Source organism: Clarias gariepinus, chromosome 10, assembly GCF_024256425.1.
Source record: "Clarias gariepinus isolate MV-2021 ecotype Netherlands chromosome 10, CGAR_prim_01v2, whole genome shotgun sequence".
Lineage (NCBI taxonomy): Eukaryota > Metazoa > Chordata > Actinopteri > Siluriformes > Clariidae > Clarias > Clarias gariepinus.
The window spans coordinates 17,837,059-17,862,635 of record NC_071109.1 but is presented as its reverse complement, the minus strand read 5'-3'; the positions used below and the strand labels follow the sequence as shown (position 1 = coordinate 17,862,635).

Sequence of the window (25,577 nt, the reverse complement as noted above, 5' to 3'; positions counted from 1 at the left end):
TAACATAGTTTTAGTGAAGATTTAAAGAACCTAATTTCTCGTTTGACTGCCACCATCACATGCTACATGCCATGCATATTTGAGATGATGTACAGCAGCAGGGATGACAGTCATGGACAGTTCCTGGACAATGTACATTAGCAAATTGTCTAAGAGCTAAAAAAGGGTCTAGGGAGGATAACCACCTTTAAACTAAACCTTAGCCACTTGAAGGGTGAAAAGATTACATCATGAGAAATGAGCATTTCAAGTGGGCCATTTAAAAATGGAAGGTGCTCATGTTGGTAAGCCTGGGTGTTGGGACATATTTGCCCTGGGGCAGGTGACTCCCAACACAATGCCTGCACAGTGTGTGAAGGGTGCAGGAGCATGGACCCTGAACCGAGGGCTTGAGTGAGTAAAACGACTTTTCAGACTATCTTTACAAGTGGGATGCTTTATGTTTTACATGACAAATGCAAACCATCCATCATGGCTTTCTGTCTATTCAGCAAGTTCTTAATTGCTTTTTAAGTGCTTCACCAACTTCATTCTCTGGGGTTAGCTTTCTTATCTTTCCTAAAAACTGAATTTATAAGTAATAGCCATTATTTGACTGAATTCCTACAAATTTCCTATGAGAGCAAATTCGTAAACGGATGACAAAGAACAACACAGCATTTCTTAGAATATTGTAGAATTGTAATTTGCCTGCAAAGCTCCACTTTGTTAAATACATTAGGAAAACTGGTCATTTTTAAGTGCTTTAAACCACTTTCTCAATTTCACATAAAAGATAAAATTCTTTTGCATACTAATTTAAAGAAAACACAATTTGGTTATTGCAAATAGAATGGTAACACCACAAAAATATCCACAAGTATGCATAGATTAATGAATAGTTAAGTAATGCTGCCATCATGATTAATTTATGCATGTACCAATTCCTAGTGCATCAGTAAATAATGAAGCACAGTGGCAGCCAACTGGGTCAGATCTGAGTATACTGTATATAAATAATGCTAAGGTAAATCTAATGGTGCTCTCTTTGTATATGTTTTCGGCTAACTAACCATTTCAGACAGTAGGATTATGCTCGGGTGTATTCATATAATTTAGCACAGTGTAAGTATATTTTGTCATTATGTCTATGTTTAGATTTAGAAATTGAAGTCAGTGACTCTAATTGTTTGATCTTATCACTTTATTGGTTTTAATACAGAACCATACCATAGATAAAATTCATAATAAGGTCTATTTTTCTTTTCTTTTACAATGTATTCTATCTTAGGTCAAAGTTCATAATTGGAGGTGTGTAAAAATACCAAAAGAATTATGCATTTAATAGTTAAACATTATTTTAAGCCCACTGTGTGTAGATAAAAAGTTGTTAACTGCAATTAAACAGAATTTCTATATTCTCATTATAGGTGATCTGTCTGCACTGTTAACTGAAATAATGACCGTTTATAGAGTTAAACACAAAATGTTCACTTTGTTAAGGTGAACTGTTACAAAAAATGAGTAAAGAATAAAAAAATAAAAAAAAAGTAGATGTGTCAGTTATGTAGGATGTGACAAGAAAAAAAATTCCCTCAGGTAACTGTAGTTGTCAAAGAAAGTCTTCTGTCATTGTCTGACCTACAGGTTCATTATGCACCGATTTTCTGGCATGCACGGAGTTTGAAACAAGAGCATCTGTTATGTTATTACCATAAACCTCTGTGACCCATCTTCCTCTTCCACCCCCCCGCTCTTCCTCTGTCTTTCAGTGGGAGGGCTGACGTGAGGGGTGGAGGGGTGTAATTGGGGGAGGCCCTCTTTTTCGTGTGACCCCTGGAGTCAGTTATATAAGACACATGATCGAGCGAAGCCACTCTAAGCAAACAACCACCATACACAAACCTGCCACATGCTGACTGCCTTCACAGCTTTACTGAACTTGGCGCACACTGCAGCTCTCCTATTCTAGGAGGAGGAGGAAGAAAGCAACCGTGCACATCTCTGTGGGAGAGCTCCAACCAAGACCTGCCTGCCCTCAGTCTTAGAGTGGCGCTGATATACAAACACATTCACAGAGCCCATTCACACACACACACACACACACACACACATACACCACAAAGCGCACACAGACACACACACAGCCACACGCGCAGGAGCAAACAGTATCTCTCCCTTTCTCTGTCGAGCTCACCCACCCTCCCTTCTACACACACTTACACACACACACACACACACACACATAGACACACGCACACTACAGTATATCAGCTCACGACTAGAAGGGAGACGGAGGGGAGAGCAGAAATGAATGTGAAGATCCTGACGCTGGTGATTGTTCTGCTGCTTTCTCTGCTGTGTTCAGCCTGTGCTGGTAAGTCAGGGAGCATGCAGGCTGTTGCCTGGAGCCTCCCTATGCTCATCTATTTTCTCTCTCTCTCACTCTCTTGCTCTATCTATATGCTGTTAGCTTTCAGCTTGGCTAGAGGCAGCTGTAGTTGATCAGTTACCCAGCGTAGTTAGCTTTCTGTGGCTGGGGAGAGGAGGAGAAACAGCACCTGGGCTGTACACTGTACTGCACTGCAGAGGTTTGCATGTTGTTGTGTATTCTTTTGGTCTTTTTTCTTTTCTTTTTTTTTGGCTTCTTGGCTAAAATGCTGTCAATTCTTGGACAGAAGGAAACCAGACTCTGTAACGATATAATGATTGTGTAATATATTGATGATTATTCCTGGATGTGTCATGTATTGCTAAGCTAGCTTTGAGGTCTGTGTGCTGCTGGGTCTGATAAATGTAACACATATGCTTATTATGATGTTCCTCATATTTCATGAGGTGTTACACAGGGTAGCATCTTGTATAATTCATTCAGCCTGACTGATGTCTTGGAAAATAGCCGATGTGCTGTTAGAATTAAAACCTACAGTCAGGTGTGTAGTGTGGATTTTTGCATCACTAGGAGGATGACACCTTTCATTGTGGATTTTACTCTCTCTCAGTGTATAGATGTGTATATATGCTGATTGAATACATGAAAGGCTGTGTTATATTTCATCCCACATAAGAGTGTATGGGTGTCTGGGTTTAGTGGTGTGTAATTAATGTGTAGTAACAACATTACTACATACATAATTGGCAGTAGAGCTTTATCCCAGTGGTAGGTCATTCAGGTCTTAGCTGGGAGCTTGTGTCAGCTGACCGCTGGCCGGCTTGCAGATGTGATGCAGGTCGCAGTCTGGTGTTAAAAACAACAACAGTGACCCCTCTGTAGATCCCTGCATTTCTGACACCAATCAATTAACAAATACTGGGAAGCATGTGTGTGTGTGTGTGTGTGTGTGTGTGTGTGTGTGTGTGTGTGTGTGTGTGTGTGTAAATGTGTAAATGTGTCCAGGTTATGTGTCTACTGGTCCCATCAAACTGGCAATCTGCACGTCTTTATTATGAGATCTTTCTATTTCTGTCTCTGCATGAGTTAATGGGAAGCAATTAGCCTGAATTACAGTTGGTATCATTTTCAGTTGCTTCTTCCATATGTGTGTGTGTGTGTGTGTGTGTGTGTGTGTGTGTGCGCGTGTGCGTGTAGCTTGGGCTGAGGCTCCTCCATGCTTCAGATCTGTATTGCCCAGTCTCAGGCTAGCGCTTGTTCCCAGGCAGCATTAGCAGCATTAGCTTCACTCAGACAGCATTAGAGAATCCGGCATCAGTGATAGAGAGAGAGAGAGAGAGAGAGAGAGAGAGAGGCAACGAGAAAAAAAAAACGACTGAGAGCAAGAGAGAGCAAGAGAGAAAGGAAGAGACCTGCTGTGAGTCTGGGATGTGTGCTGTCACAGGAAGGTGTTGCAAGTGTCTGAGTGTGTAGGCAGAGCATGTGAAGCCTTTCATCTCCAGATGCACACTTTTTCCAGTTCACTGGTAGTTTGCTGGAAATTGCAAGCTATTTCAGTCCAGAGATAAAGAGGCTCGTAGAACGGTTGTGTGTGTCTGTGAAAGGGGTTATCTGTAAGCAAAGACTGAAAGTGGGTGGAGATGAGCTGTAGAAGTCACAGTGCAACCGGTGACTACACTTTCATTGTTTCAGAGGCGGTCAGCAGAATGACGTGCGTCTAAGCATACCTGAATTAGCGCAGCTCGCCTTGCAACGCGCTTTTCTTACAACCGGCCAAGCCCTCTCTGCAGTGAGCCATCCATAATTCAGTCTGAAGACAATTCAACCTTGACATTCTTATACTGTACCTGGTATGTAAATATGTCGCCTTATAGAGGTTCTGCTATCAGAGTTTCATCCTTCAGTTGCAAAAGGAAAAGGACGTATCCCCTTAGCACATTCAGTGGAAACATAGGGGAGGAAAACAACAGGTTGAAATGAGCACACACACACACACACACACACACACACACAAAGCTCCTGAGATGTGTAATTTTAGCTCCCTAGTTTGTCACCTTAGTGAAAGCAGGTGAGGGCACAGAGATCACTCACGTCATTTGAAACAAACCATCTGTGTGCAGAGAACCAATTTCATGTGAGCTGTCAGCCATGACATTAATTAATATTTAAACTTTAATGTATGGCTGAGGCAAAATATTGCACCCTCCAGCACCCGTCAGAGTCAACCAGGACTGTGGAAAGAACAGCAGAACAAACACAGGCCTCCTTAAAAAAAAGTGCACCATTAGGAGGAGGAAGGATGTGAAACTTTCAGTCATAATTTCAGGGTGTTTACCTAATGTAAAAAGGGTGCTTCTGTCAACAATTATGATTACAAGGGCCATGAAAAACATACAAAACTGTAAACCTTTCCAGATGTCATGCAATAACATGATAATGGTGAGTAACCACTGGGAGGTCAGGTCTGGGAATGGAAACACTATTAAAGGATTATGCCCTTCAGCAGGGATTGTTTAACTTTTCCCTCTTTTATGCTTGATGTTTTTATTTATAATAAAAATCGACAATTGATAGTTTTAATCTATATTCTGAGAAAACACTTGACAGCACTGGTACTGTATCTTTACGATACAGTCGGCTTCAAAAGCTTACTTAAATCTGCGCATAAAAGAAGCAAGTGATATTGAAATACTTTGTGGTTCCTTGGTTCAGTTCAGCTCATTATGTACACAGTTTGCCAAACGTTTGTAGACACTTGTTCATCACAGCCATATGTGTGTCTTCCCCAAACAAACCTGGAAGTACACCATTGTTTGCCCTTCCATGCTCTAGGAATATACTATAAGTGGCCCAAATCTGTTCCAACATGACAATGCCCCTGTGCCCCAGTGAGTGGCATGCACAGAGCCGTGATCTAACCTGACTGAATACTTTTGAGATAAATTGAGTTTTATGTTCGGGTGTGGACAAATTTTAACTGTACAGTGTATCAATATTTTGAGCAGCAGTTTTAATAACATTACAGGCATGTGCTATTTAACCAATCAATCAATCAAAAAAAAAAAAAAAAACACCCTGTCAAATTTCACCAACTGTGTATAAAAACACACAAATCCAATAGGGCTGGTAAAAGAACAGCAATAGAAAAATCGATATGAGGAGTTTGACTGTGAAATGGCATTTCTCAATTTTTTTCATTTTGATTGAAAAAAAAACCCTTTCATTTAGAAGAAGCAAGAAGTATTGCTAGAAATAATTTTGTTCATGTTTTCTTTGAAAGATAAGAGTTTAAAAGACACAGGTGCAAAATATTATGTCAAAATTGCTTTGGTTATGTCAGTGTGAATTCTGTGTGATTTTTGCCAAATGCTTTCAGTTGCCTAAATTTTAATAAAAGAAAAAACTAAACAAAACAGGAAACTCATGCTTTGATTATGTTTTTGTAGTGAATTACTGGCAACATATAAAAACATTTTAAAAAATTGTTGAAGATCATACGAAACAAAAATCAAACATTCAGTTTATAATGCATTAACAAACCCCTCCTCTACTAGTTTCAGTTTCACTTCAGTATTCAAGGACTGCATGCATGTCTGTGGCCAAAATAAACATGTACATAAGACTGAAGGGTTTATTCATTTTAGCCAGAAAATGTTTTTATAGTGCGTTGAAAACAGGATCAACAAAAAAAATGCTTCTATCTGTGAATATCAAGTGTCAGCTGTTATGATGACACAACGATTTGTTAAATACATTCATATAATTTAATTAATTTTATTCACATTATTTAGCTACAACAAAATTTTTGCATATATTTTTTTATTTGCTAGGTTTCCCCAAGCAATTAAAAAAAATACTTTTACAGAAAAACACATTTAACAGCATTTCAAATTTTGCTATTTTATCCTTAAAAATAACTAAATATCTATAACCAAATCATTATATATATATAAAACCTTGATATATTCTTTTGATAGAAGCAAACTTCTGCTACTAAAGAACTACTGGCAAATAGCAGATGCCACAAATAAATTTAAGCCAAGAAAAATTATGTTTATTGTCTGGCAGCCTGGCAACAGTTACCCCAACAGTTATGGATGTCTATGATAAGGCACTGATGTATCAACATGAATTGCTGATCATGACTAAGCTGATGATGCATTGTAAACTGAGAGTTTTGTATTGTTTTTAATGTTAACCTTTGTGTTAAACTTTTTTTCCTTTTTCCAAATTTCTGCCACTACAATAACCAAAGCATAGGCTTGCTTTAATATTTAATGAAACCCAGCCACACCTGGTATTATTGTTACTCCTTTGCATGTTTACACAGCAGCGAACACAACTGTTGGCAGATTTATCAAATGTAACAAAACTGCATTTTGCTAAACTATACAAAATTTACACTGATATAAACACATTTGTGACATATTATTTTGCCATTTTTAATTTTTAACACCCTTCTGACTCAAAGAAAACATGCACAAAATATTATCCTTATACGTTTGTATTTGTTTGCATCTTTTGCACAACCATGTTTTTTTCTCTCAAAAATGCCAGAATTGACTTGTTTTGTTTTATTAAATTTGTTTTACTCTTTATTTATGAAACAAATTTATAAGAGTCCTGGTGTTTAACCTTTAAAATGGTCTTTAACAGCAGCAATTTAAATACATATAAATAAATGTGCATTTTGTCTTTTATATAAATCAGATTTTATATAAATCAGCCCATTTTGACTCAGTAAAAGTAAAAGACTAAAAATAAAATCTACATGCAAACATGGTGGTCTTGCTTGTTTTCCCACAATGACAGGTGTACTTTTGTGGGGAACATAAAAGATTTAGTACCATTCTTGAAATTGCTGCTTGATGTTCAGTCTTTCCAGTTCCAGCATCTGGCAACAGCAGCGAGCCTCATGTAATGGCAGCTTCCGAACTAAAGCACCTAGCCAGCCTGCTTCCTTCAGCCAGATCAACAAACTCACACCACTGCTAATCTGTACAAGCACAAGGCAAGGGCATCAGAATCACTTTTGCTCATTAGATTTCTTACAGATTTACCACAGATTTTGCTGGCCAGAACATTACTATTGACTATATTGTAGCACCTGAAACTTTCCCAGCCTGCCTAAGCCTGCTGTTTGCCCTAACTAGGTAATTAAAGCCAGACATTCCAAACACTTCACACCATCAACTCTGGCTGAATAATAAAGTGATTTATGGATCCCTGTTTGAACATAAAGCATTCGTTTCATGGCCACTGCCAATCAGATGTGATCGGAGAAGACATTTTTATGAACAGCGAGCTATGCTGTTGGAAGACACATCAGGGTTAAGTTGAATTAATTGCTTTCACATTTAATTTCTAAACATTTGGTAAGTAAATATTGCAACATGAAGTTGGCAAAATATTACACTCCATATACTTAAAATAAAAAATAAAAAACCTGACTACAATGTTGTTTTAGGTTTTATCTCATATCTGGACGGAAATTCCTCATTTTATTCCAGATACGTATAATAACGCAGAATAACATATAACCACATCAATTTGTCTTCTCAGGCCTTAAATTATACAAGCAGTGCCAAAACTATTGTTTTCTATATTTTTATGCCATTTGGGCTAAGACGTTTAAATGGGAACAGCTGGAAGTGGATCACAAAGTAGTTAAGAGTTGGGAAACACTTTACACATCCACTGAGAATTTATAGGTCCATGCTACCAGATAGGTATGCGCTGCCTTAAAAAAATATATGAAAATATATTCATAATTCAATATAAGTTATTATTATTATTATTATTATTATTATTATTACTACTACTATTATTACTTCATATTTGTTGGCAGGCTTTAAATTTGGGATGATGTAATGTTAACAGCAAATCACAGCCATTGCTGTAACCACTGGTCTCATAAACATTGCGGCTGCTTTAGTGCGAAGAAATTTTTCTTTAAAGTGGTTAGAAGAATTAAACCTAGTCTACAAATGCATCTACTTCAAGGAAAGGTGTTTCCTGGTAGTTCCATGGAGTGCTGTATTTCATTTACTCGCTTGTATACAGACATCGGTTAATAAGCAACACAGATAAACAAAACTATAGAATGAACTGCAGCTGCAACCTCAATGACCTGACAATGCACCGTGAGAACTAGAGCAAATATTTGGGAGGTAGAAAGACACCAGCGCGCTTCCAGTTTTCCATCTGAGTCACAAATTATTTACTAAAGCAAGTCCTTAGATACTGGGTTTTTCATTCTTTTTTTTAGAGAAACCAAAAAAAAAAAAAAAAAAAAATGAATGGTTGGCATTTCTCTAAGTCACCCTCAAAATGAGGCAAGGGTGTGGGGGAGCAGGCACAGTTGACCCTCCAGCACTTGTACAGTCACAACACAATATTTCAGGACTGATGATTACAATGATTTAGTGATTACATGGAATTCATCACAGTTTATCAATGAATGCAGGATGCAGCTTCTTTTTTGTGCCAATAAAGCAATGCAAATCTGCACTTTCATTTCCATGGCTGTGGGATATCCAAAACTCAGCTTACCCCAAACCCCTCCTTTAAAGCAAATCCTCTCTGAATTGGCATACTGCCTGAAGCTGATTCATGAGAAATCTTGCTTAATATACTTGTGTGAGCAGCTCAGTGAGTTAGAGGACCCAACCTGCAGTAACCTTTACCCACTGATTCACCCCTGTCAATCCAGAGCAACTGTTTTGCTTTCTCTCTCTCTCTCTCTGAGCTTCATTAGCATTCCCGGCAGCAGGCAGCCTCACCGCTTTGAACCTGCGCTCTGATCACTTGGAACTGGGCCATTTCTCACCTCATCATTAAAGCAGTGCACTAATTTGGGTCATGTGCAGTTTCCAAAGCTGCGTGCCATCTGAATGTGTCAGACGAGATCAGAGAGCTGAATAACGGCAAAGTACGTGTTTGATTTTTTTTTAAGTGGATTACAGTCTCTTTTCTTTTCTGTAATAGGCTGCAAAATGGAACAACTTTTGTGGGTTGTAGGCGGGAGCAAGAAGAAAAACAGTGTACTGGGACTAAGGGAGCAAGTTTTTTTATCCACTCCCTTTTCCTCTGTGGGGCAGCACCAAACAAAGCTGTTCTTCATTTCCTCCCATGTGCACTACTATCACAGCCAGACTATGCTGCATATCAAACAGTTGCATACTTCCAGAACATTTGCAACCATCAGAGTGGTGAACCCTATGCAATGCATAACCCACCTTGCCCTACAGCTGCTAATGAAACACGGATGGCAGAAAACTTTGTGATGTGTAAAACCTGCGACTGAATTCCAATTCACAATATCATTCCTTTTGGTCCTGACTGAACGCCTTTCAGAGTGGCTGCCATGGTAACATGGTCTGAAAGTCGACAAGAGATTGGTACCAGTTTCTGCCAAGGCCCTGTGCTACTGGTAGGCATGTGATAAGCAGCACTGTGACTCTCAGGCTTCAAAAGGCAGAAAGCTTCGGAATGGGGGAATGCTGATTTTACATGCAGCTCAAGCAGCAGCCATCGCTTACATACCTTCATTTCCATATGCCAAGTAATTCACTGAGGGACTTCATGTGTACTGACATTTAATGAGCTATACACTAATAGGAGCTTATACTGTGGCTTAGCTAGTGCTTTATCTTAATTTCCATATTATTAGGGACATATAATGCTTGTTTTCTTTATTGACTAAGTGGCGGGTGCCTTTGCAGGCTACAGATTATTGGTCTTGGCATAGATTTGTGCGTAGTAGAGAAAGTAAAACAGCTCAAGCAGGAGTATTTTATGGCCATTTACAAATCTTATTATTTTCACTGAGATCTGAATTGATTTTTAAATTACACCAGCATTTCTAGGTGACAGATCTGTCAATAATCTGAACAGACCTTTGCTCTCTAGTCCCTCAATGCAGACATTCTTAAAATAAAATGCATCATAATTCATATTCAACCCAGGGCTCCATAAGAAAGTGTTTCGAATCTGATTCAAACAGATATACATTAGGAAGTTGAATTTGCTTATCAGGCAAAGAGTTCAAGGTTGTTGATCAAGCCTCAATACAACCGAGCATCCATGGAACGCGTTGAACAAACAAATCCGATCCATGGAGGCCCTAGCCCCAATCCACTGCACCCAAAGGATCTGAAGCTAACATCCCAGTTCCAAAGACCACAGCACACCCCCAGAGGTCTTGTGGAGTCATGGCTTAACAGCTGCCCCAGGAGCACAAGGGAAATCTGCACAATATTGGCTAAATGTTTTGCGTTTTAATGTCATGGATGATCAGTTTACATGTACCCCTCAAGTCTCGCTTTTGTCTCACATTCCTTTTCTCATTTTAGTGAATGAAGGTCCTCTATAGCACAGGGTATTACAGCTTTGATAGCACACACTGGCTGCTATGAGAACCAAACCTCAGTGCTCAATATCAGACACATATGCTTTTAACTGATGGCAAAAGAAGTCTTACAAATTTTTATTATAATTATGTAAATAATAATTATTAATGATAGCCATATTATAATGACAGTCATATTTAAATCTTCATAAAACTGTCCCACAAAATTGGAAGCAGTTGTGGAGGATATCATTGTATACTATAAAATTACAATTTCCCCTCACTGGAATTGCAGTAAGATGTTCAAAAAATACTTATAAGTATGATGTTCAGGTGTACACATAGTGTTGTTGAGTGTTAGCAATATCAGTTAAAGGGCCTCTTCCTGTTGAAGAAAGGCTTTTATTGTGGGTATGTATCTGTATCTGACTATCTAACTGAAAGTATGGTGGACGAGATTAGTTCTGGACTGACTGAGAGAAACTGTGTCGAGCAGTTATAAAATGAACAAAGACAATAATTTGATGACTTTCATTCTATTTTAATACTAATTTTTAGAGATTTTTATTAGTATTAAAATAGAATGAAAGTCATCAAATTATTGTCTTTGTTCATTTTGTAGCTATTACCATCTTATTTAACTCTTCAACTCTCTTATCATCATGCCTTATTACTTTTCTCCCCATTCAATTTGGCCAAGTATAAATATGATATTTACAAAATACATGATGAAGAAATAATATATAACTGAGAAGTTTATTATAGAAACCAGATAAATCCATTTTTACAATCAAACAGGGACAATTTAATTATATACAGTGGCACAACAGATCGGATACCTTCCAATGACTAAGAAGGGCCGCATGGGGTAAGTATCAGAGTTTGAACTTGAGGAGTGAAAAGACATGTAATACATCTCCCTATAGAGGAATGCTGGGCTGTCCTCACCTGGTTCTGCTTTGCACATAAATAGATCTAATCTCTCACTTCCTGGAGTAGTGGAGAACAGCTTAAACCCATCTGGCCTTTCCGTATGTACGCTCTCCAAAACGTGCCTCTAATGCATCCTTAATAATGATCATGTGTCCTTCCTTTCTGCAAAGTAGGTTTATTGATTTTTTTTTTTATTTAAAACAAATGTTTGTACTGCTGCAACATACTTGTATGCTGCTTGGTCAAAAAAATACTCTAAAACACAACATGTTAACCCATTCATATGTGAAAACAATTACTCATGCTTCCAGTGAGCACTCTTTCAAAATTTGACTCCATTTATTCCTTTTAGAATTTGTCATAAGGTGCCTTTAGAGAAGGAAAAACTCCATAGATGTAATAAACTAAATAAAAATTCAATACGTTCAGGTCATCAGGTCTTTATTTTATTGCCACGTAACATTGCTGAGGCTTGACCTGACCAATTGAAGCAACTCCAGACCATGACACTGCCTCCAATGGGCACTGTGCATAATGGATGCTTTGCTTCATGCACTTTCCTTCTTACCCTGAAACACACCCATTGCTTCGGAATAGAGTAAATCTGAACTCATCAGATTATATAACCTTTTTCCATTGCTCCAAATTGCGACGTTTATGCGCCCTAGCAAATTAAAGCTTTTTTCTGATTTTTTTTTTTACTACCAAATGGTTTTCTTATGCCAAACAGCTGTTTAGTCGCAATCCTTATTGTTAAATCCCATCATATTGTTTGCATATGGTAATGATCTTAATTTCACTATTACACATAACACATTTTTTTAACAATGCAATTCCACCATGTGTTTATGTGATCTCCATTCATGATTTTTTTTCTGACCACATTTCTTCCACAAAGTTGGCAGTTCTGCACTATCCTTCCAGGTTTTGATAATGTGTTGAAACATTCTTAACCCAGTTCCAGTAATTTCAATTTTCCTTAATTGTTTTCTTTGCTTGATGCAGCCCAATTAAATGGGGAACTTTTTTTAGCTAGTTGATTTGCATCATATTGTACATTTAAGCTTGACACAGTGTTTCAGTGAGTCACCCATCAAACTCAGCCGGCTGTTCATAACTGTCCTGTGACCCTGTGGCTCTTTTTCCCTCTGCTTGAAGAGGCACAAGTTGTCCGCATGAGAGACAGACTGTGGATTTAGAGGGACAGGCTATCAACCTCAGTATGTCCAGCAGGAGCAAGGCAGTCGTGTGAAAAAGCCAACATAATGGATAGCACCCGAAGAGTGCACCGAGGCAGGGAGAAGAAAATGAAATAGTAGCGCTTCTGGCTATTCATCATGACTCTGGAGGATGGAGCAGTCTGTCACACACACTGAAATGGGAATAGTCACTGCTGCACTACTATCTTCAGTCAAGCTGAAAGAAGAAACCAAAAAGTCCTTCATTTTTTTTTATATATCTTTCTTCATTTCTCAAAACTACAACAGGGGAATTATGAAGCATCACGATCAAGCAGAGGATAAAACATCAATGTTTATTGGGAATAAACTGAACCTAACTAAGGGATAAGTAAATATGACAGATATGGTATCACAATGAAAGTAAAATTTTAAATAAGAGTGAGCGTTTATATTTTTTCTTACAATGTAATCAAATTTGCTCTTACTCACATGAATTCTAATAACTGGTGTCTCATGAGAATTTGCATCATAGGAATTTTCTGGTTCAAAGTTACTTTATCACCATAATTGTCAATATAATTTAAAGTGAGCTATTTTCCCCAACAGTCATTTTACAATATAAGTAATGGCATATAGGAAACTGACAAATATGTTTGAAGAAACTATTACTCTTCATCTCCTGGTACTGTCCCGGCCAATATGCCATAAATTTAAACGGAGTTAAAAAGGATGCAGCATCCACCAAAGGTCTTTAATAAGCCATGTGGTTCAATACACAGTCAAGCGCTTTAAATCAGTCAATGAGAGTGATTCTACGTGCCTAAAATAGACTTCCCTCTCAATATTTAGTGAAACGGTCTAATTGAGTTTCCTCCTGGTGTTAAGAGTTAATTCCTAAACATTGTTCTGATGGCTGCCAGAGACTTTATTTTTAGCAGCTTTCATTTTGCTTCTTTGACCCAAACTCCCATGTACTTCCTCAAGACGCTGGGCAAAGACAGGCAGCTTGTGATGGCAGGAAACCTTTAAATTGTCTCATTAAAAAGAGAGGTTATGACAGGCTGAGCATGGGGAGAAGAGTGAATTTATGTTGAGAAGGAGTATTCAGCTTGTTCAGTTGTAATTACAACCTCTTCTCGAGGCCACGCTGGAACTTCTCCATCAATCCTCGTGTGTTTATCCCTTTGAGACAGTTTGGCTCTATTCTTCCTGTCATGTTTTTAGGGATGTGCGCGACTGAATGATGGTTGCAGCAATGGTTAGATCATGGTTAAGGCCCATTGTGTGATTTTTCTGAGAGAAAAAAAGAGAGAGAAAAAAAAGCTAAACTTCCTGTTTACATTTTAACCCCTCACCTTCTAACTTCCCACCACCACAACCTATTAAATACATAGAATATATGCACAAACGTTTTATATGCTGCCAGGGGGAAAGTCAGATGTTGTGGGTTTTTTTACGGCATGATATATAATGCGGTCTAGTCTCGTTTCTATGCCTTGAATGAATTTGGTAGGCGTGAACCTAAGACTTCATTTGGGAGGCTTTAAGAAAGTAGAGCTTGCTTTACTACGCATTGCATTCTACTGAGGAATGGCAGCCATTGTTACTGGTTTAAAGAAGCCAACATTCTGAGTGTATGTGATGAAAATCTCCTCTTCCAAAGTTTAGCAAATGTTAGCAAAAGATATTAATTAGTTGAAATGTCAACTTCTCAGTTACAAACATAACAAAAGGCCTTTCAGGATTCAATGTTGCCTGTTTAAACAGATGTTTGCTCTTGACAGTAAAGCTTAATTAGAAGCTTTGAATTAATAGTGGGCTTATAGTTAAGCTCTTCCTAACGAATCTTTTTTTTTTTTTTTTTTTACTAGCTGATGAGGGCTTCTGGCTCAGGTTTGCGGTCTGGAACAAATTGTTATACTTGGCATTAAGAGGAACAGTATAAAATATCTAAAGATTACAACTGTGAAATGTTTGTGTGTGTGTGTGTGTGTGTGTGTGTGTGTGTGTGTGTGTGTGTGTGTGTGTGTGTGAGAGAAAAAGAGAGAGAGAGAGAGAGAGAGAGAGAGAGCATGCAAGGCAATGATTTCAAACCTATATTGTGTAAAAAAAAATAGCTTGCTTACTTGTTTGCTAGTGGGTTCCAAAACTGAAAGTACAGTATATTTACATAATTCACAAAAAACCCATATCCATGCGAGAGAAAGAAGGAGAAAGAAAGAGAAAGAAAGATGATCAGTTATGCATCTTCTAATAATCTGTGCACACCGTTTGTTAAACTGAGAGCATAAATTGAAGTAATCTATGCTCTCAATTGTTCCGAAGATGAAGAAGCTGGAACTGCACCAGGTAGACCAGGTGGACCAATCACCGTTTGGTCACCATGAAGTGTAGTTACATTTATGAGGAGGTGCATGTCAGGCTATGCATTAAGGGATAGTATAGGGCACTTATGCAAGACCTGCAGCATAGACTTGACACAGAAGCATAAATCAGTCAAAAAAGCAATGCCTATTAAGTAATAATTAGAAGCTTCATGTTATCTCCCATTAGTTTGAGTGTTTGAATTACCATTAATTTACCAACAATTTTCTCACAGCTTTTCTCTCAAATTTCTCTAGCTTTCTAGTACAAAATAGTTTCAGACTCAGCAACGTCGTTTACCAGGAAAAGAGATCATGGTGGAATCACTACTGAGATCAGTCACACCAGATATCAGAAAGCAGATGAAGCAACTACAACCCCCCCCCCCCACAACCCCCCCCCGCCCAAACACACACACACACCCTGGAGCAGTGCTTAGAAGTGAAGCCTACAGAAGTGCAAAGTTAGGGAGCTCTGGATCACAAAGCATACTTAAAAGATCTTGTAGGATAATATGAAACATCTGGGTGTATTTAAGACTTACTATACTTTCATACTCACACATTTGTGAGTGTATATGCATACACATTGGTGCATATGAGCTGTTTGGAAGCCATTTTTCTTTCTTGAGCAAAGCAAAAGGTTGTTGCAAAAATGGTTCAATTACACATTTAATGTACACTCTTTTGTTTGTTTAATCTAAAGATTATGTGATTATAAATAAAGAGCAAAGACCTTACCTATGATACTTGAGGAACCCTGTTTTTGTGGCACCCATGAAAATTTGAAATTTATATAATTTTACCATATAAACATATGTGGATGTTATAATTTTAATATCAAATTAAATATTATGGGAATGTTTAAAACATGGAATGGTGATTCAAAGGTGATGCCCTTTGTGACTGTTTTAGAATTAAGCTTATATACTGTAGATTTCATCAACTACATGTTATCTTTGCTGAGATTATCCTATGCCAATAAATTGGCTATTATAGTTATATTTTTTCCAAATTATTTGATCATAATTGTTATGCAAAAACCTACCTGAGAAGTGCCTTGTGTTATGTTACTTCAGACACAAGATTGATATTCTACAGAGAGATCATATACTGTATTACATAAAGATTCATGAAAGACAGAAAAACAAAAACAAGACATTATAGTGATATTTTTAAAAAGTATTTGAATTAGTTTCTGTTTTTGCCTATTAAATTAGATTTCTTATGTACCACACTTTCAAAAAGTGATGGGGACAATCCTGAGTACATAATTAAGGTGGTGCAGTATTGTTATATCATCCATACACAGTGAGGTTAAAAGGTGAAAGTCACACTGACAATTTGTTGTTTTTGTTGTTATTTTTAATTTTAAAAAAGCAATAGCTTGACTATTTAATATAAATGACATTGCACAATTTCTAGTTCATTATTTCAGAGACATATTTACAGTAGATTGGTGATCTTCACCATTGTGCAAAAGGTCAGATATTCTGTGAGACTTTTCCTATCCATTAAAGTATTTCGAGCATTTGGCAGACACCCTTTTCCAAAGCAGCTTACATGTATCTCATTAAACATTGGAGTAGGTGACGGTTAAGGGCACATAATAGAGTAATAATAAAAAAAAAAGATTTGCACATAAGCCAAATTGCCCAGTATGACATACAGTGTTCCTTTCTGTCACATAGGTCCAGTGACCTCCACCGAGCATAGCAAGGAGCTGGAGGAGGTGGGTAGCATGAAGACCCCTGTCCGTCAGAACCCTGCCCGAGCTGGCCGGAACCAAAGACCCTCTGGCTGGAGGAGGAGGCGTCCTCGACCCCGCCTGTCCCACAAGGGGCCCATGCCATTTTAGATCAAGGTCAGTTACTTAAACTTAAAGGTTTTTCTCTTTGGTCTAACAGTCCTTATTAACAACAAATATGTTGTCAAACACCCAACCCTATTGTGATAAGACCACTCATCTCCTACTGTCAGAGCCCTGTTTATAATTGTACAGAATGTATCAGAGTTTTCACACTATATTCCATAATCTAATTCACTTGGACATCACAGATTTTTTAAATCAAGAGAATTTATGAATTTGTGAAGCAGCTTGTCTTTTCTTGGTGTACAAATAGATACAGACAATAACTGTATAATAATTCATGTTTTATAGAAGTGTTATTTTAATTACAAAGAAACTTTGGAAAAACAAATGCAATATGAAAGGAATTGGGTTCACACACACACACACACACACACACACACACACACACACACACACACACACACACACACAACTTTCACAATGTGTGCATGGTATAATTCCCCCGCAGGAGGTGCCAGGCCCATAACACAAGTCCTGCTATAAATTAACCTCATATGCAATTAATCCTTTCAGCTGATGCAGGCAAGACAACCCTTTATAGCATAGTTAATTGTTCTTAAAGGCATGGAGATAAAAGCTTTAAAAGAAGAGAAACCCAAGCCCCCATAACCTTCACACGTTTTACAATCTATGGTGAATTATAGTTTGTTATTGTTTTGGGCAGATTTCGTCTGGGAATTTTCTATCCCCTATTCACTCTCTCCCGTGATCCGAGGGGAAAAAAGCAGTAGTGACGCCACTAAGGTGAACACAAAGAGTAGGCCCATGGCAAGGAAGCCCGTACTCGTGGGACTGAACATGCCTTTAAGTGTTCAATGCCTCTTCTGGCCAGTTAAAGATGAGGTATTCTCTAAGCGAATTAGGCAGTCAATGCTTGTTTTTTGAGGCACAGAATTTTGGCTGAGCACAATGAGTGAATCTGCAGGAAGCTGTGTAGCTCCATTAAAGGAAACGGCTCAGTGATTCACAATGCACACTCCACAACGGCACTTCAAACCCAAACAACATGAAGACTTCTCTTTCATTCTGTCTCTTCTTCGACTCCTCTCATGCCTTCCTGGAGTTCAGAGTTCATCCTGTTCAGCCTTTTCACCCATATCCCGACAGACATAGCTGACTGAGCCAGCTCATTTTGTTTAACTAGTATGCCAGTCAAGCCGTAAGTGAATGGCACCATGAGAACAATTATGCACTCTCAAATCACAACATTCATCTAATCTAATGAAATCTATATAAAGTTTGTCACACGTCCAGTCTAGCACTATGATGCTGCTTGACTATACTATTTTTCAAAGAGAAAATATGAACCACATAGTAAATCAAAGAACTTTTCCCCACCTGGGACAACCATGTACTGAGCCTTTGACCTGCATCTGGCTAATGTACAACATGTTACATTTCCAACGGGTGAGAAAAGCTGCATTGCACTTCATCAACCATGCCTAAAACTGGGTGAAGCCTGATCCGAAGTAAAAAATCTCTTCTAGGTCTGTTAATAGGCAGGGAACAGTTGGAAAAAAAGAAAAAAAATGCATTCTAAGTTTTTCATCACATTTGCTTATTTGTATCTTGAGTATCAGCAAGACGGTGTACTTGGCAAGTGGAAGAACACTTGATTTAATAGCAAGATTTCAAACAATTCAATTACATTATATTTACATAGCACTTTTTTACAATGAACATGTTATAGATTTACAGAAATCTGGAGATGGATTTAGAATTAGATACCTGATAAGCAAGCCAGAAGAGTCAGCTGCAAGAAAAAAAAAACTGCGTGAAAAAATCATGAAAGAACGCAGACTCAAATGACAACTCATCCTCTTCTAGGGACAGTTATTGTTCCTTAAATGAAACTAGACTGTGGATGAGAGGAAATGGGATTTAACTGTATGTCCCTAAGAAATAGAACAAGTTGACTTTTTTCTTCTTGGATGACAACTATTGTCTTGTTTTGACAAGTTTATATGTAACCACCAGAGCTATCGCAGCACTCTTAACTGACCATTAAAGCTCACAGAAGTATCGCTTGAAATACAGTAGACCATATGCAGTGTGTAGACTACTGTACATTCCTTCTTCTGCAAAGAACTTCAATGAATTCTCATAAAGACAGAAAACAATTGTAAATATCAGGCAGGGTGGCCCAAAGCTCTGGATCCTCAGGCAAACAAGCAAATGCTGTAAAGTTTAGCAGAAGATTCTCTATGTAAAGAGTCCTGTCTTGCGTACATAAGAACAACTTCTATTAGACCTCCTGTTGTAAAATTTGAAGCGATTTGGGTCTGAAATGTAAGGAAATATATCACATATTATATAAGACTGAATGCCTATGCTGCTACTTCCAGTGCCTGCCTACTTTATACTGTTAATCAGAAAATTGATGCCATTTGACAAAGTGACATTTAAAGATGGTTAAAAATAAATCTGGTTCAAATTGAAATTTGCACAGACTGGCTTGTAACTTTCTGCTTTCATATACTGATGCCCTAAACTCTGTATTCTTTAAGGGAAGATTTTAATTATTATATTTTATTTTATTATGTACTCTATTAGTAAATCAGCTTGCAATATTTTTCTGTCAAGTTACTAAATCAATCATTTAGTAACTCAAAACATTAGTCTTTTTTTTATTTTAAGATGCTACAAGCCATTTGAGTTTCTCTAAGGCATCAAGCATGGCTAGACGTTTTTTTTTATACAAGCTTGCATCATGTGTTGGGTCGAAAACCAGATGCTATAAGTTTAGCTGTATAATAAGACTTGAAGGTTGTGATAATGGAACCACAGCATGAACATGAACAGCTCTTTATGATGTCGAAATGCCATTATATTAAAGAAAGAAACAGGAAATCTTTACTTTAAAGTCCTTAAAGAACATACAGTACAGAGAGAAATTTCAGACTAGTTAAAGTGCCACATTTTATTATTATTTAATGGTTGGAGAGTCACTTTCTAGTTTGACAGACATCTCTGGTTGGTTAGTAGTACAACAGAGAAAAAAAAAAACCTAATGTACCTGGATAAAGACATCATGAAAAAAGTGGTGAGATTTAAATCTGTTTTTCCTAGATCTATCAAAGCATGTTAGAGATGCTGCTGTATCAGTCAAAGGAGGCTGTTGTTGTTGTTGTTGTTGATCAAAGCTATCCTTACAATCAGTTGGGAGCCGAAAGGTTGAAAAGACGGATTAAAATGATAACCTTGATTTACACAGACACATGGCTCAAGGCATGTTGTAGCATGGCCTACTGTTCTGAAAGAACTTTCTTTATGAAGATTAAAGTCATATGTTGATTTGTGTGTGTGTGTGTGTGTGTGTGTGTGTGTGTGTGTATGTGTGTTTTGTTTTGACACCTAAACTCAATCTGGTTGGCAATTGTCTCTAGCAGAATTTTTAGCAGTTACTAGAATAATTTGTCAATAAATGTCACTAATAACTGTATACTTTTACATGGAGAGGCAACTTGACTGAGATGACCAATGACAACCAAAGATCTTATTTACTCACCATATATCTGACTATATATGACTATATCTAGCTCCTTGTGCCATATGGTGCTCAGCTTGTGGCACACAGGCACAAAATATTGTGTTTGTTTGTGTGTGTGTGTGTATATATATATAATGTATATATATATATATATATATATATATATATATATATATATATATATACTGTGTACTATATATTTCATGGCCCATGAGCATAATATTGTAATAATAACCATATGTAGACATAATGCATAAGATTTTAATTCAACTTGAACTTTGCAAATATATTTTTTAGTAGTCACCAATTACAGTTTTATAGACTTTTTGTTTCTTTTTCTTGCAGGCTCTACTTTGAGCGCCCACCCCTTTGGTTCTGATTTCAATGCTCTTCCTTTGTCTTAGGGAGGGCCCTGTAACAAGGGGTCTTTCCAGCCCAGCTTGAAGAGTGATGTCCCATAGCACCTGCTGGTTCTTCAAGAAACTCTTCTTCTGTCCACAAAATACCAGGACAAGCCACTCACCCTCTATGAAGAATTTTGGGCCAGGAATGGGGTGGGGTGGGGGGATAGCGCTGAGCTATCAGATTCTATCTCTGTCTGTCCATCTCTCTCTGTCTGTCCTCCAGTGTTTTTCCTCATTAGCTTTCTAAAGCCCTTTCATTGCCACACTTTGCATGATGTGTGAGCACTGAGAAGCCTGGTCCAAAACAATCTTCATGCAAAAGTGTCAGTTTTTTCTTCGAGGTGTGCTATCCCATTCTCTGCTGTGTAAAGATGCCCTTTGTTCCAGTGCTGTGTTGTGGCAAATTCTGGTGTGAACAAATGTGATATGGGAGGGAAGTGACAGTGACGTGAAGGTAAAGGCACTATTGAAAACTTCACCACTTTTATCCACTTCGATCTTTTGACAAAGATAACAATGCTCATTTCATTTGATCTTATGTCTGATAAACGTAGCTACAACATGTTATTTTTATTTTATTTGACTTAGCTACCACTGCTGATCATATACTTACCTCTGAATTGTGTTGCTTTACATTAAACATGTCAAAGTGTCAGGTAAACCACAAATACATATAGTATATAAATTGATTGCATTTCATTTTTTTTTATAGTTACACGACCTTCATTCAGGATTATTGCTCCTTAAGGTTTTGCAATCAAAAGTGTATTATGCATTATCCTATAGACACCCAACATCTGGAGGTTTAAGCCACAGTGTCCCCTTATAGGACTGCACTACTCTACTGACCATGTGTCATGTCTGTCATCCACCCCGACTCTTCATCTCACCACAGCAGACATACATGACTGTTAACTGGCGGGGTCGCCCTGCCCTGCTCAGCAAACCACCTCTCCTTTAATAAAGTGCCAAATAGTAAATCTATTATGCGATGCTGCCATGAGAATAAAAAAAAAGAGACAAATGAACGTTACCTCTTATTTAAGTCTTGAAACACCTAAGCATATGTATGTTTAACATCAGATGTTTTTTCTGATATCCAACTGATAACAACAATGGTAGCAAATAAACATAGTTTAAACGAATCAGACCAAAAAAAAAAATCTTTCAAAGCAGAAACTTCTTGAAAATGCAGTAATAGTCTGTTTTTCATACCAACCAGTAGTGCTCTATTCTCTGACTGCTGTGCTGAAGGCTGAATTGTCCCCTAGGACAGAGATATTTGATTGACACAATAATATGCCTTTATTTTACACCATAGTGGAACTTATTACTTTTTTAATCTTTTGATTTTGTCTGGTTTCAATTTTTTTTTTTCTCAGGGTGCTGTAAGAGAAGCCTGTACTGGAATTGTTTTATTTTATGTGCATTTATTTAAAGAAATTGATACAAAAACATGCTTAAACATGCACTGTTCAAATACAGAGTACAACATATCTATGTTATATCTAAATGTTATATATATACACACATATATATATATATATTTCCCTGTGTATGTATTCACCATTATAACTATGTATTCAGTTTTTATAAGCATTATCATTCTCCCTGTTTTGGGAGCAGTTGCCTTTTAGCCTGAGCCTCTTCATCACAGGTGGCCATTGCTTTGATTGCAGCGGCCATTGCTAATCTGTTTCAGATGGGCCTCATAGGGGGTTAGCTGGAGTCCGAGGCCCTTGGAGTCTGAGCTCATTGACAAATTGGCTTAGTTCGTGACCACACATACCCTCTTCTTCTGAGGGTTTGTCATATCCATGTAACACTCTATAATCTAAGATAACCCACAGAGCAAACATTGTTCCATTAGCATCAGACCCTCATTTTTCCTGCAACTATAATTCAGAGACAGGAGGCTTTTACAAGACTGTTACCCATATACATAATTGTGTTGCTCAAATAGCACGGCTGGTGTTTTTCTTAAATCAGCAGCTAATTCCCTCCCCCACTCTCCAAATAAGCCATTTCTCTACATGGAATTTAGAGAAAAATCCTCCACCATTAACGCCTTGCAGCAGGAACAACTCTCATTGAGAGCGTGCCTAAGAACCCTAGCAGTAAAACACACAGCCCAAGCTCACCTTGAAGAAAAATGGATATTATCACTGGCTACTGCAAACACAAATATTTCCAGTCTCTATTATTATTATTATTATTATTATTATTATTATTATTATTATGTTTTTTATACACTCTTAGACAGAGATGTAGACAGAGATGTTTCATAAATGCTCCTTCAAAATAAGACATGCTTGTCTCACACCTTAGCAGGGCAGAATATCTGAGTAGATGAGTAACTTACCCAAGGTCTGTTGTGATACATTAAATGGGATGAAAGCAAAGAGACAGGGTTAAAATCACTTGTTCCTTTTCCTAAAAGAGGTGCAGGACAATTTCCGCATCCACAAGGTTATTCATGAATGTATCTCGAACATCTGCACCAGCTGAGCTACCCCATTCACAGAATGAAGTAAAGCAGTGTTTCAGCACAATTCAAACCTTGTATCTGTTTAAAGAAAATAATAAAAATACCCCCATCACTGCTATATAACACAAGCCCTTAGTGATGGCTATCTGCTGGCTCACATGTCCAAAGACAAACCCATCATCAACATCCAAAGCCTGGTATAGAAGATACCCCTAGCAGCTTTGCTACACCTTTTTGTATGGGCATGCAAGGCTGCACTTTTGCAATTCCATTATGCTGCTGGAAAAATATCCTGAACACACTTTCTCTTGGCATGTAATAATTTCCAGTGTATTGTGACAATTTTATTGACTGACTCTCGTCTAGCTGGTTGTCCAAAGCTTACTTTTAAATACAGTGTGGAAAGCTGTATTTTATATGTGCGCGTGTGTGGTCATATTATGGAAGAAAAAGAAAAAAAAAAGTACAGAAAAAGAAAATTCCTCTACCACACAACATGTTGTGGACACATGAGAGCTTTCACACCTTTCTCTTCTGCCTGGTGCAGCCTGAGCCACCTATCAACATATCAGGCTAATGAAATTTGTCATGAAAAGAGAACAAATGCAGCCAGACTTAAACAATACTTTATTGTTGGAGAATTGTCTTTTTAGTTTACTTAAAAAGAACGCTCCACCTAGTTTCTCATGTGTTTCTGCCCAGATGCACTCCATTGTTGACTTTCAATAATTGAGTAATGTTCCTATGCACTTCAGAGCATGTTCCACTAGTTTGTTCACAAAGATGCTGTTTATGCTTAGATCATGTTTGCTATAGAAATGTGCATATGCCTGTCATGGGATGTGTAGAAAAGAAAGGAGTTGAGTGAATGTTTGCATGTGAAGAGAGCTGTGGCAAGTGAAATGCAGACACTCTAGTCTCTAAGACGTGAGTTTCTAATGGACAGAAGGAAACCTCAAAGACTGCAGGCAGTACTTAATTATTTTGCCTTGTCACAAATGCATTTTTCCACTTTCCTATCAGCTGTCTCACACTTTACCAAGTGAGGCAAAATAAAATGACCGGCAAGCAACACATTTGATTGCTTGTTTTTGATGAATGCACCACTGCGCATGTGCAATGTAGAGTCTTAGGGATCAAATAGCCGAAATTCAATCCCACGTATTCACACATGTCCACTGGCTGAGCAATCAACAGGATAACTGCATTTTGAAATCCCGTGGGTGAGGGGCTGAGAATAACTTGATTTTCCCAATAGCATCTAATGAAACTTCACACCCAGACTAAAGCAAGCAAGCTCCATGTGAATATCTCTCTTCAGAAACATGGCCAGTTTGTTCAGCACACCCATACACATATATATATAAAATCTGAGGATACCTGCATAGTCCACAGCCAGCTATGGCTTATCAACAGTATTACTAGGGCATGTGGAAAACACAGCAAAAACAAGGTATTAAATCCTCATCTTTCTTGTTCATGGTGTGTGCTCTTAGAACTCACCAGGCCAAATGTACAGTCTCTGTCTCTGTTTTGATGTTAAACTGGGCAAAAAAGAAAAAAAAGAAAAAGAAAAAAGTAATAAATAAATGAATAAATAAAGTGTATCAGAAATGGTTGAAATACTGTGTACATATTTGAGCTTTTGGGTTCTAATTTATAAAAGATAAGCTTTAGCTCTTGGAGTACTTATTTTATTTTATTTTTTCTTTTCATGCGTAGCTTTGTGTTTTTTATTTTCTATTTCTGTAAAGTGTGTAAATATATCTTTATGATAATAAGTAATATTAAAAATATTATTTTAAGAATCAAGCGTTGAGTTGTCCATTTATATATTGCTGTACATATGACACATACTGTATGACACTGGTTCCACAAACCATTATCATTTGTATACCAGTAAACTGGTGACAGGATCATGGGATCCTAAGGCTTATTTATGTCTGTGGGTTGGAAAGGCCGTTCTGTTTGTAGCACAAATTGCTGAAAAAAGTTGGTCACAATAAGGGTATTAAAAAATACAAAAAGTATCAGAACACACAGTAAATCAATGTCTTAAAGTAAACCACTGCCTTAGCAGGCAAAAACTTCAAGGTTGTTGACCTCAAAACTCCCAATCCAACT

The 25,577-nt window shown here is 37.6% G+C and overlaps 1 protein-coding gene across 2 annotated transcripts; it reads left to right on the top strand.

Annotated features, from left to right (window-relative positions):
• Positions 1–1,853: 1,853 nt before the first annotated feature.
• apln (apelin) lies at positions 1,854–25,259 on the top strand. Of its 2 annotated transcripts, none has more exons than XM_053505828.1 (3): positions 1,854–2,356; positions 16,890–17,062; positions 20,966–25,259. In XM_053505828.1, exons 1-2 carry the CDS (start codon positions 2,290–2,292, stop codon positions 17,054–17,056), a joined length of 234 nt encoding a protein of 77 aa, XP_053361803.1. In that variant the 5' UTR covers positions 1,854–2,289; the 3' UTR covers positions 17,057–17,062; positions 20,966–25,259. The 2 variants fall into 2 exon arrangements, with proteins under 2 accessions (XP_053361803.1, XP_053361802.1); XM_053505827.1 differs by having other exon boundaries at positions 20,907–25,259.
• Positions 25,260–25,577: the final 318 nt, after the last annotated feature.